The following is a 13608-nucleotide window of genomic DNA, read 5'->3' on the forward strand; positions in this document are numbered from 1 at the left end:
CAAAGGATTTTGAAAATGTATAAAAGCATTATTTAATGAAGCATTAAATACATCCCAATCCCTGTGTTTAGGAAAAAAAGTATTTTGTATCAAATAATATTGTGTCATCCGTATCAAAATCCGATAAACGAGAGACGTGTGTACAAAAATAACTACGCACTGACAGTCTGACACATGTCTTTTAATTGTTGATAAATTAGTTATTTTTTGCCAACATGTCTCACACTTATATTGAATTTTGATATTGCTGACATGGTATCATTTGATACCATACCTTCTTGTACTTTGGCCATTCATTAACAAAAGTCATTATTCAATACACTCAGAGTAATTTTTCACTTTGTTACATAAATGATGAGTCTCATCATAAGTTTAATTATAAGAACACATTATTATTTGAGAGAAAGAAACATTGTTTCTAAAGTACCAACTAATTAAAGGTCACAAATTAATTATGCTTTCGTCATTAGTTTTACCAAACAAATACATAATCAAAATTATTTTTCCCTTATCATTGAATAATTCATAATGTGGATTGTTAGGTGTCGCATTAGTAGCCTAGAGCCTTGTAACTCAACCACCACCTCCTAGTATATTCATGCTTCTCTATGCCTGTTCATGCTTCCCTAGCCTATCACGTGGTAAAGAGATGAGAGTATGAAAAGAATACAAGCTAAACATAGTACATTGCAAAAACAATTCTAAATATGAGGAGTCCCCCTTGGATTCAAGAAGAAGAAAATCAAGAACCGGAGGTCTAGAGGGAAACAAAATGAGGCATTTCTATCTCTAGTTTCAAATGAGCTTCTCCCAATTATGTATAGTTATAGAGTGAGGCAGCTTGCTCTGACCAATAGTCCATTTTTTTCTTGGCTAAATTCACTAGTTGGAGATAAGCGGACTTGAATCACTAATCTCTGCCATAAGGTAAACCATCCCCTTTCAAGCCCTAGATGGATTCTACCATAAATGCCAATGATAGACTGTAACTTCCCCTTGAATGTATTTTACATATTTAATTTTGAAAGGAATTATTGTAAACCTCTTTCAGATATGAATTTATTTGATTCAAAGAGGAAGAACTTGCAACGGTATATCAATTCTAATTTAAACATGGGTTTGAGTAGCATCTTGTGCTTTGAGGATAATAATGAAAATAGAATATAGTTATTATTTATTTAATGTTGTACACATGTTATATAGATTAGATTCATTCATTTTCTTTATATGAAATATGAAGTAATATACATGAAATAACAAAGATATTGTCATAAGATCAAAATTACAACATCTAAATGAATAAATGATGTAATATGAATTTTTTTTTCTCCTTTAAAATCACCCATGAAAATGATTTCATGCATCATGAAGGGATCTCATATAGCATTTACATCTCAAAATTCCCACATTTGCATGCATTCTCATGCATCATAGTGACAACTGTACCATATGTGCGTCCCTAAGGTTAGTTGAGTTTTATGCATGCATTTTAATTTTGATTGTTGTTTGTGATCCAATCCATGTATCTTTACGTGGTTTTTACTTCTTCTTCTTTTTTTTCTTTTTATTTTATTTTATTTTATTTTAAATTGTTGTACTTTTTCCTATTTTTCTTCCGCTGTAGTGAATGGTAAAGTATATTGTGTTATTTACTTTTATTTTGTTTTATTTTTTTTGGTAAATTAATTGTATGGTAGATTATTGTACTATTAATTTATATTGGCCATCGTACTCTAGGGGATTGGTCTTTGAAGTTTGGATTGGATGAGGTGGGTGTTCACAACTTCTCACCCCATAACATAGCCTTCAAATTTGGTCTAAGGGGCATAGATTAATTATTGGAGTTATCTGTAATAAATTTCCTTCATTGGAATCTTTAACTATGAAAATAAGTTTTGTATAATTTTTTCTTTTAGCTTGTTTCTAGGAGACAAAGTCATGTAATCTTATCATTTTAAAAACATTTTCTTTAATATTTTTGGGTATTTATTTATTTTCTTTATTTATAAATCAAATCAAGAAATAAATTTATTGTAAGTTCCTTAGGTTAGGGTGACATATCCACAGTTAAATCTCCATCTAGAGATTTTCTTCCGGGGATTAAGCTCTCGTTTGGAAGGAGAGAATGTAATGAAATGGAAAGGAATGAAAAGAATAATTTTAAAATATTCTTCATTTCCTTTGTTTGAGAATTTTAATGGAGGGAATGAAAAGTTCATTCCTTATTTGGGAGTTTAAGTGGAAGGGAATGGAATGAGTAGGAGGGAACACTCATTTATCTTTATTCCTTTAAAACCTCAAATTTTCATTCCCCAAAAAATTGGAATGAATGAAAGGGAATGAAATTAGATCTAATGATTTTTTTTCTGAAACTCCCAAAATACCCCTATATGGCTATATATTCAACCATTTTTAAAAAAAAAATAGGGGTCTAATAGTAATATTTTCATAAAATGATTCCATTCTATTCCTTATATCATGCTATTCCCAAACAAGATTACTTACATTCTATTCATTTGCATTCCTTTCCATTCTTTTATTTTAAAACATTCAAACAATGGTACTTAATTCTATTCCATTCATTTATTTTCCTTTCATTTTCCTAGTTTAAATACATCTCATTCCAGCCCATTCATTTCCATTCCATTATGATCATTACATTCTATTCTCTTATGAACTCCCAAACGAAGCTTAAAAAATCTGAGTCCCTTCAAGTCATGGTTCTCACACCCCTTTATATAGTTTTGCTAAAATATTTGACTTTTCTAAGATTGTGAAATGAAGTGGCTATAATTTTGAACAATGTTCTATAACTTTGCATTTAAATAATTAATTAGGCCATGTTTAATAGTAAATAGATAGTATCATAAGTCATGTATATATAATGGTAACGTAAAGATAACTGACATTTCTCATTAAGTAAAGCCTTGGAAAGGCAAGGGAAATACATATGTAAATATATATATTAAAAGGGTAATGCCCTAATTGGTAACAGATGGAGGGGGGTCAGCTTTAACTGCTGGCTGGGCAGAAGATTTAGACACTTTGCCTTGAGCTACTTCTTTCTCTTTGGGAACCTCCTTGGTCATTGAAGGAGGTTTGGCTTGTTCAAGTATTTTGCCCTAGGTTGCCTCCTTCTCTTTGTAAGTTTCCTTAGGCGGTGGTAGAAGTTTAACTGGCTCAAGCACTTTTGCTTGGGCTGCCTCCTTCTCCTTACCCTTAGTGCCTGCCCTATTAGGTTCTTTAGAAGTCTCCGAAGTGGCTGGAAGGGTGTCAGCGTGGCCGGCCTGGCCAGACTCAAGCGCTTTAGAAGAAGAGTCTGCTTGGGAGCTGGAAGTAGTTGCTATGCACAAGGCTGGAGGGTAAAAGATGTTTTATGTCTTTCTTAGCTCTAAAGAAGCACCTACCCCAGCTCGGTTTAATGCCTCGGTCCATACCTGGAGGAAGTAACCTCGACAGACACCAGTAACTTGAGCTCTTAGGTCTTCTTTAGTCTTTTTTACCCCAATGTCATGGCCATCTTGCTTAGCCTGAGCTATAGCCTCCTTTGCCTTTTCCATTTTTTTCTTCTGAGCCTCTATTTGCTCCTTAGCAATTTCGCAAGTTAATCCTCGGCCCTACGCAGTTGTTGACGTTGGTCCTCGGCTTGCTTCTCAGCACTAAATAGTGCAACTTCAGCATTCTTTCTATCTCTATCCGCCTCAGTCAGTTTTGTGTTGAGGTCCTTGATCCTTTTTTCGGCCATAGCAAGAGTTTGAATGGCAGCTATGCACCGTGCCTCCTCATCCTTAAATTGGTGCTGAGCATCTACCCATTCCTCGGCAATGTTTGTTGTATGGATTGCCTGTAAGAAAACACCAAGATAAATTCCTCAAGTAGAAGAAAAATGTGCCGGTTTAATACAAATGAGGGATTGAAGGGCTTACCATAGCCAGATCTCTCTTCAAAGTCAGAAACATTTCATGCTTCTTTAAAGTCCTCTAGTCATCCATATCTTGAGGTAGGAGCAAAGGTTGTTCAAGCGCATTGGCCACATAGCCAACTTTGCCTTTTTGAAAATCCCTAATAGATAAATCTAAAGGGAGTGGGGCTCTATCCAGTTCCAAAGGGGGGGGGGGGTGGGTTCCAAATTTGATTCCTAGGGCGACGCTCGGACGCCCTCTTCGAGATTGTGCCTTTAGCCGAGGTTTTCTTTTGTGCCCCTTTGGAGTTGCCCCTTTTTGGGGCTCGAGCTCTTTGACTAACACTATTTCACCCTCCTCGGACACCTCCTAACCTTTTTTATCACGTTTCCTCTTCTTATCTACAAGATCAGAAGGGGAAGTATGGACAGGGAGGGGAGTTGGGGGTCGGGTTTGAACGGCCACTTCGGGGGTAGATCCCCGAGCATGTGACTCTAGAAGCTCGAGGAGGCTAGTTTTTTGCTTATGCTGGAGCACCATGGCTTCGGGGATACTAGATGGCTCTTGACTGCTACTTACTTGTGCAGAGGGTAAGTGAGAGAAGGTAGCAAGTAGGGACTCTGTAGGGAAAGATCAAAAACTCCAAAGTCCTCGTCGGAGTCTACGACCTCTATTACTTTGCTTGCTTCTTTCTTGGGAACTGGATTTGAAGAGATCGCTTCTTCCTTGGAAGCTCGTTGAATGGGTAGTTCAACTAGATGAGTGCTCGCGGGGGAAAGACCACTGAGGAAGCCAGGTCCTGCAATATTGATTTGATGTTGCCGAGGATCTTTCGCCTTTTTGACGTATAGGGGATTGTAAGCTTGTGGATATCGGCTTGTACCTAAGGATAACGTGAGCGGCTCGTAATTTTCTGTATGTGTGAAGAAAGATCTTGGACTTGAGAATCCTCGTCAGATTAGGTTCGTTGACGAAATTGAGATTGGGGGCTGTGGAGTTCTTATCTGCAAATACTACAAAAACAAAAGTGTTGTTAGAAAGTTAATTTGTTAAATAGAGAAAAATTAGTTTTCGAATTATAAGAAGAAGAATAGGAGATTATGAGTTTAAAATATGCATGGTTAGAATAGGGAACCTAAACCTAAGTACCCCACTTGATTTCCCCTCTCATGTTGGGCAATGAAGTCCATCATGCCATTCTCCCGAGATAATTAGAAAATCTTGGTCCATGCCCTTGTTAGATTCAGGAAGACATGAGATAAGTCTAACTTCAAGGACCTTAGTTTTAAGATAGTACCCTGTAATCCTAAGGAGCTAGCAGTTATACACTCAATTAACATCGTGATGGGAAAGGTTTTCACCCATCTTTTGTTGAGGGCGTCTACACTACCTAGTATCCTAAATACGTTTAGGGAACACTGGGTCGGGCAAAGTCTGTGGGCAATTAAGAAATCCTTAGTTACTCTACCCATAGGGATCCTCATCCCTCCCTCTATAAAGGAAATCATAGGTTTCGCCACTTCTCTCTCTGATCTTAAAGCATGTCATTCTCCTCGAAAGCAATACCGAATAGAAACCCTAGGTGGTATGTTATATTGGGCCTTAAAGTTTTCTATGCCCTCAGGCGTATCTACCAAGCTAGCAAATCTACCCATTTAGGAAGTGAGCAAGGGGTGTTAGAAGAATAAAGTGAAAAATAAATGGTCGAGGAAGAAAAGGTCCTAGTAATCAGTAGGTGGGCTAAAGGTTACTTACAAAAGTATAAGAAAAGAGAACCTCAGACTGTTTCTTGAGAGTTGAAGATTCAAAAAATGAGGGATTTGGATTCTTCGAACGTTTTATATAAGATGAGAGGATGAACGGGAAAGTTCTTGCTCGAATCCCTATGAAAAACCTCCACTGTAAGATTTTCATCACACCATAGAACATGGGGGATAGGGCGCTGTGTAAAGTAATTGTTGAAGTGTCCCAGATGCCGAAGCGTCAAGAGTGCGCTCATTGCAAGTGAAAAGACACTCACATGTAGGAAGGTGCCATAAGCATGAGGGATACAGTAACATAAAATCGAAACCCTATTTTTCTCAGAAGAGAGAAAGACTGGAGTTTTGAGGGGCTATTGTGGGGATAAGAGAATTGGATAAGGGTGTTGGGCCAAAGGCCACATCTGAGGATGACAAAGAGCCCGAGGACAACCAAGTATTAATAAGGGCAATTAGGTTATTGGGGCAAGGATGAGGGCCGGTAGTAGCAAACAAGCGATGTTGCCCTAGGAGCTAAACTTCCTCGAAAATTAGAACGGAAGTCTAAATCCCGACCACCCAACAAATACTGAGCAAGGGGAAACCATGCTTAAGAGGATAAGTTTCAAAGAGGTGAGTCAACAGAGAACTGAGAAATATCTAGAAAGAAAGCTGCTACCACCACATTAAATGCTCTGCACCTAACCAATTGACCGCATTAATGTGGAGGTAATACCTAAATAGTGATTTTCAGCCTTACAGTTACACACAAAGACTTCAAGAAGGTTCTGATGGGACAGGCATCTAGAAGATTAGTTATTTGATTAACAAGTGGAAGACTAAAATGAGAGAAGGAGGAGAAGTATAAAAGGGAAAGGATTCCTTTACATGAAGGGGGCATCTAGGAAAAGAGAGAGGGAAGCTAAGAACTCAATGTAACTAAGAACCTTGAACATTTGTACAAGTCTAAAACTTATATAAGAACATACCTGATCGAGGAATATTTTTCTCTTCAAATTGTATCCTTCAGTCATAACAACATCAGATTAACTCATTCTGATCCATATTTAATTCATTAAGTTTTCATCTATTAACCCCACTCTCTAACAAATTTATTGTCGTGGGCTTGTTGGGTCACTGTTCTTAATCGTTGGGCTTTGGGTCAATTTGAGCCCTTACAATATATATATATATATATATATATATATATATAACTCTTTTGGTATTAGTTAGTATTATTAATCTTTTCAAAATGGATTTAAATATGGATCTTGGTAATGATTGGTGTTGCAACATTAATTGTCACCCAACCAATGACCATGCATGAATTTTCGAAAATTTTCTGATTGAAGCAATATGATTAGAAGATTGAATGTTGCGTTCTAAGATGGTGTGTTTCTATTGATTCTTGCTAGATGATGAAAAGCCCTTTATTTTATTTATTTTTTTCTCATATTAATTAAATTAATTACATCAAAACAAGAAGCCGAATTACAAAGGATAATACATGCTCATAGCAAAAGGCAAAATAGTGCTGGCGTGACCAATTATTTGGCCTAGATGTGTAGCCAAAAGCTGTTTACAAGGCATATATGCGTAAAAGCAACCTTCCCAATAAATAATATAAAGTTGGATATTATTATAAAAATAATTAGAAAAAATTAATTTCTGCCTCCATTTTATTTGGTTTATATCCAATTAGAATTACATGTCAATAATGAGAATATGCTTGACTGATAAACAAGTATGCTAAATATAATTTTTCAATGTCGTCGATGGGATATATAGGTTCAAACTTTGGTGTCAAATGTAATAAATAATTTGATTTTTGGATTTATTTTTATAATGAAGAAATTACACGTAAAATGTTGACATGGAAGCAACTTTTTTGAAACTAACCAATCTCCTCTTGCCCACACCATCTTCTTTGGCCACATCTTCCAATCTTTTGCATTGCCAACACTTCACTCCCAACACCTTCAATTCCCAGCCCAATCTCCTAAGTTTTCACACTTCACTCTTTCTTTTTTTACCACGTATTACACACATTCTAACCATTATAAATACATACCTTATTCTTGACATAATAAACACTCACTCTCAATCTCTTCCTCTCTCTATTTTCTCATACATTTTTAATCAAATGGCTTTGGAAGCTCCAATTTCAGCTGCTGCCACATTGTTGCATGATGAAAATGTTCTTGAGCCATGGACAAAGAGTAAGAGGCCTAAGCGTCCTCGTTTTGACAATGAAAACCCACCAACGGAAGAAGAATATCTTGCTCTTTGCCTTCTCATGCTAGGCCAAGGTGACACCAATTCAGCCACAACCACAATCACAAATTCACCTCCACCTCCATTGCCAATAGCACAAACTGATCTCACTTACAAATGCACCTTATGTAACAAAGCCTTCTTGTCATACCAAGCTCTAGGTGGACACAAAGCTAGTCATCGAAAGCCTATTGGAAACCAAGACTCCCTCACCAACATTGTAACAAGAACCAATTACAATTCCAACACACCCTCGAACCCAAGTGGTAAGACTCACAAATGTGCTATATGCAACAAGACTTTTCCGACCGGACAGGCCTTAGGAGGACACAAGCGGTGTCATTATGATGGTGTGATCAATGTGAACCGTAATCATCGTAACTTTGACTTGAATTTCCCGGCCTTGCCAGAGTTCTAGCCAGGTTTTTGTCAACTGGCATTGAATTTGTGCTAAAAGGTGACCTTTGATCCTCTGAAAAATAAGTCTCCAGTCCCAGTTCCGTTGAGTAGTACTGTTAGCCTAGAATTTCAAGGAAAAGAGAATGGTTTGCCTTAATTTTTACTAGATTCGTGGACTTCTATCCCACATGTATTTGTTTAGTTGTAAGTTACCGATATGTATGGATATATATTCTTATTATTTGCACATTATTGAATAAATAAAGAATTATTTAAAAATAAAAAATAAAAAAGGTAGAAAATAAAGTACTAATTTAAGTTATTAACGGATGCCTTAAGTTATTCGTTAAGATTGAATTTTATAATGCAGTATATTGACTTTTTATAAGGAGTCGAGTCACTTTCAATTTAAAAGGTATTTGTTTATTAGTTTTTGTTACTCCCGGTGAAACCCAATTTAAATCTCTTAAAAGTTTTCAATATAAAATGTATTTATTTTTTATTTTTTATTTTTTATTACTCCCAATATAAGTGAAACCCAATTAAAGTCTCTTAAAAGTTTTTAACTTATAGAATTATACCCTTACTAAGCGTCAACCTCACAATGCGCTAGGCTGCTAGCCATTGATTATAATTTAAGAAATACATGGATGTGTAAAGGACAGCACAACACAACACAACCATCTAAAGCACTGCACCTATAAATATTTTTTCTTCTGGAAAACGTTTTATTTTTCAGTACATCGATCGTTGTAACGGCAACGCAACTACGTACCTATAGCAAGCAATACACCTACTATAAACTTTTGGCTTTTGTTAACCGGTGCTGATGAGAAAGAATTATTCAATACAACATGAAGATCACGTGAGTAGTGCGTGCCTCTGCCTCCTGGTCCTCCCCTCCAATAAAATTCTGGCATTATTTTATTTCAGATTAAAAAATAAACAACTTCGACCAATTCCGAAGCTCCCTTAAAGTCTATAAAGTCAGGTTTTTAAAAAAATTTTTTTTTATTATTTATTTATTTATTTAATGGTGGACTTAAATGCAAAGTAATACTAACTTAACAGCTCACCAATTGTGAAAAATATTAATTATAAAACAATGCTCTTGAAGTTTGCAAGTATTCATAATCAAACCAATCTTTTCTTCCCTAAATGCTCGCAATATGCATGTAATAAGACTAATATTAGTTTTAACAATTAATGTCAAAACTTATCTATTCTCAAACATATTAATGCGTGTATAGGCATGTTTGCTAATAGTGAGAACACTCCGTTAGACTTAGGAATGAGCAGAAATTGGACTAAAAATAAATAAATAAATAAATAATAAAGCTTGAACTTGAAGCTCGAACAATCCTGAACAATTTAAGATTTTTTTTTTAATTGAAATTTAATGGCAATAAAGCCTAAAACGCTCATGTGTCTAATGTAACTTAACTCGATATCTCTTCATATTTTCACCAAAAGTATAAAGGGTTTAAATCTCCCTTTACAACCCAAATAACATAATTAATTTATTAGTTTTAGACACGGGAACCCATTATATTGCACCTGCACCTAAGGAACTGTAACCCTCGTATTAGACTAGGCAAAAACAACAGAATAATATTTCAAGAAAATAAGATTATGTTTAGTAATCGTTTTTGTTTTTCTATTTTCAAAAACTTATTTTTAGGAATATAAAGAAGAAAAAAATCTTACATTTTTGAAATAAAAAACATGTTTGGTTAGTTGAAATTAAAAACATAATTTTTTGAAGAAAAAAATAAAAAATCCTAGAATATGTTGTTACTAGAATTTGAACTCTAATGTTAACTCATTAAATAAGATGAATACATTAAATTAAATGTGTGTTTTTATTGACTTTTGAAAATTAAAAACTGAAAATAAACTTTTGCATGTTTTTAGTTTCCTCTACCATTTGAGTTTTAAAAACAATTTTTGTTTTTAGTCTATTTTGGGTAGCCAAACAAGTTTTCCAGTCTCAAAAATAAAAAATTATTTTTAAAAACAAAAAATAAAGAAAAATAATAATTACCAAACATACCCTAACTATTCCATTTAAAACTCATTTCTATATGCCAGTATCCTAAACCTAAGCGCATTAAATTGAATTGAAAACCTCACTTCTTGTAGAAAATGATGAAAAATAAGAACAGCTGGGAAGGGTTTTAAAATCCTTCCTTGCCTTTCCTTTGGACCTATGATTACAGCTCTCATCCAATGCATTAGAACCTCTCCTTCACCTTTCCCCTCTCCATAGGGGCCTCTGTACATACGCATTTACCAAAGTTGTTATAGGATTTTGAGAATTAGATTTTTTTTTTTTTGATAGGTAATCAAAAAACTTTTACAAATGATAGAAAAAAGAGAAATACAAGAAATGAACAACAAGAAATAAAAGGAACAATCAGTACAATAAACAGGGAGTAGTCAGGAAACTAAGCTATGGGAGGACAAAAACTCAGAGAGAGAACAACAATTAGTAAAACCCCAACGAGACCACTCCAAGAGAATTAGAAATAATGGAATCCAAAGAACAACCGTAGTTTATATATTACTATTACATGATTCTTTAAAGATTATTAAGACAATTTCTTGTCATGAATATGCAAAATTACATATTACATTTAGTCAAATCAAGTGTATTCATCCATAGCATTCAGTAGAAAAAAATTTTCTTTTCACACATCTTTTTGATGAGATAATTAGTACTATTAAAGCATATTAAACTGAAAACAGAAATCTGAATCTTGTTTTCAAATAATTCAATCTAAATCAAGTGAATATGCAAAACCTATCACGCTATGCAGGCAAAGGAAAACAAATGAATTTGAGCAATTTCAACACAAACTTAAAACAGGCAGATAGAATATATTTGTCCAACACAGGACATCTCAGCACAAAATTTCACCTTGTTCCTAAAAACAGACAACCCCATTCTCTAATTATAATACCAATTAAGGTCTAATAAGTCGAAAGGACCGAACAAAAAAGATTGATAGAAGTAAACCCACGACATAAAGAGAGTAACTGAAGAAATGCACTAATCAAAGAGGGAGAATCCCATATCTTCATCCTCACTCTCCTCTTTCTTCTCCTCTTTCTTCTCTTCCTTCTTCTCTTCAGCAGCGGGTGCAGCACCTCCTGAAGGAGCTGATGCAGCACCGCCTCCAACAAAAGCAGCGGCAGCCGGAGCACCAACAATCACCTACACCACACATACAAATTCTACTCAGATCTCTCACACACAACAAAGTAACATACTTCCAAGGCAGCCTTAACAAAACCCCAACACACACACACACACACAAACACATTTCCTTTCACCAAATATTCATAACCGAACAAGAAAAAAACTCAACAGAACAGAGTCAAGAGATGTAGTTATATTATACAGTAAAACAGGTTAAAATCAAAATTACAGTCTTTAAGTTGTGGCAAATTCTTATTTTCATTCTAGAGTTTAATTTTTCACATTTTCGTCCTTAAAAATTATGATAATACTACATTTTGAGTTGTGGGCAGAAAGTGTAGCTATCTCCCTGAGGAGGCATTTAGTTCGCTGTGATGTGCCCTGAATGTGATGCACATTATGATGTGATATTAAAAATTTTAGTTTTTTTTTCTTAACATTACTATAATCTAAAATTACAAAATATATCAGATCAACTTAATCTCATTGCATTCCTAAAAAATATAATGTTGTATTCTTGTATTAAGATTACATTACAGTGTAATGTAATGTCACTGCGAACCAAACGCCGCTTAAAGAAATTATAAACCTTAATATTCTTATCAAGTCGGTTCTCTCATCAAGTGTCATTTGTGAAGTTGAAATCATTCAGATATGTGAAAATTCAATCAAACTCGCAAAGCATGTAGTAATTTGGGTTTTATTAACCTACTTTACATATTGAAAAATCACAGTACAAGTTCCTTAATAATCAAACAAACATTTGCAAACACATAAAAATCATGGGTTTTGGTTGCATAAACAGTTTCACTGTTCCTAATAGCTTAAACTTCTTAGGATCTAAAACTAAGTGATAACCTTAAAAAAATCGAAAAGTAAAGAAACAACCTTAAAAGAATCGAAAAGCAAAAAAAAGCGATAGGAAAAGAAGAGAGACCTGGAAGACGGCGGAGGAGGGAGTGACGAAAGAGAAAGAGGACTGGACACCGCCGGAGGAGTCGGAGGAGAGAGCGGTCTGAACGAGCTTTCTCTGGAGGTCGAAGGTGGATCCGGCTGAAGCCTCCAGATCTCCCGATAGAGATTTACCTGTCCATTCGTCTCCCGAGTTTCTGCACACGAATGTGAACACTCCCATCTCTAATCAACCAATCAATCAAACAAACAATTCGATTTTTCACAGAGAAAGAGAGAGAGAGAGAGACAGACTCTGTCTGTGTATATATGTATCTGACGGCTTCGCTTGCTCAAAAACCCTAGGACTGGTTTTTATATAGAGAGGATTTAGGTTTGTTCGGTGTCCATGGGCCGGGCCGGGCCGGGCCACTATTGAGAATAAATATTAGTACTAGCCTGCCATTATCCTAACCAGAGAATAAAAAATTAGAAAAGGTAGAGGTGAAAAAGTGAAGGAATAGAAGAAATTTTAATGAAAAAATAGGATAAAATATTTAGTTTGTATAAATTTATTTTTATATCTTTAGTGCAAAATATAATAAAAAATCATTTTTTATAATAATTGTTAAAAAATATTATTTATTATTAATTAAAATTAATCGGATAACATCTTATAAAAATTAACACATCATTTATATTTGATATATATAACAATTAGAGGTGAAAATCACCAAAAACCCACGGTATGATTAAAAGAGAGAGAGAAAAAAAAAACGGTTAAGCACACATATACAATGGAGGGAAGGGTAGATTTGGTGTTTTTTCATTTACCTCTCACCCAAAATTATGTTTTTTCATTTTTTTTTTTCAATTTTCTTTCTTTCATGTTTTCACCCTAACTAAATAACCCAAAAATCATTTTCTGTTCCTTATTTTTTTAGGTTTTTCGGAAAATTGTAAAATATTCTAAGAGTGCAATTAATACATGAATAGTAGGTCCTACCATCTATTCTAAATAAAGAAATGATAAAATTACACTTTGATTCTTCAAATTTGAAGTTGTTTTTATTTTAGTATCTTAAGTTTGATATTTTTTATTTGACTAAATTGTAAATTACACCCTTAACCTTTAGACTAATTTTGATTTTGCTCTGTAAAGTTTCAAAACTTTGATGTGATTCTCTAACATTACAGTCTT

At 34.6% G+C, this 13608-nt stretch overlaps 2 protein-coding genes across 2 annotated transcripts; one reads left to right on the forward strand and one right to left on the reverse strand.

Moving 5' to 3' along the window:
- The first annotated feature begins 7754 nt into the window (after positions 1-7754).
- LOC142642069 (zinc finger protein ZAT10-like) lies at positions 7755-8693 on the forward strand. Its single transcript, XM_075816420.1, has one exon. The coding sequence runs from the start codon at positions 7785-7787 to the stop codon at positions 8331-8333; it is 549 nt and encodes a 182-aa protein (XP_075672535.1). The 5' UTR covers positions 7755-7784; the 3' UTR covers positions 8334-8693.
- Positions 8694-11174: 2481 nt separating this feature from the next.
- On the reverse strand, positions 11175-12833 carry LOC142642690 (large ribosomal subunit protein P3). Its single transcript, XM_075817102.1, has 2 exons — positions 12454-12833; positions 11175-11531 (listed from the first exon to the last, which is right to left on the reverse strand). The coding sequence occupies exons 1-2, from the start codon at positions 12649-12651 to the stop codon at positions 11367-11369; spliced, it is 363 nt and encodes a 120-aa protein (XP_075673217.1). The 5' UTR covers positions 12652-12833; the 3' UTR covers positions 11175-11366.
- Positions 12834-13608: the final 775 nt, after the last annotated feature.

The sequence above is a fragment of the Castanea sativa genome, chromosome 7, assembly GCF_040712315.1.
Source record: "Castanea sativa cultivar Marrone di Chiusa Pesio chromosome 7, ASM4071231v1".
In the NCBI taxonomy this organism is placed as follows: Eukaryota; Viridiplantae; Streptophyta; class Magnoliopsida; order Fagales; family Fagaceae; genus Castanea; species Castanea sativa.

Excerpts from the sequence above, each read along its gene's own strand:
- LOC142642069 (XM_075816420.1), top strand. The coding sequence starts at position 7,785 with ATGGCTTTGGAAGCTCCAATTTCAGCTGCTGCCACATTGTTGCATGAT.
- LOC142642690 (XM_075817102.1), bottom strand. The coding sequence starts at position 12,651 with ATGGGAGTGTTCACATTCGTGTGCAGAAACTCGGGAGACGAATGGACA. Across the intron at positions 11,532-12,453 it reads CCTCCTCCGCCGTCTTCCAG|GTGATTGTTGGTGCTCCGGC; the intron begins GTCTCTCTTCTT and ends TGTGTGGTGTAG.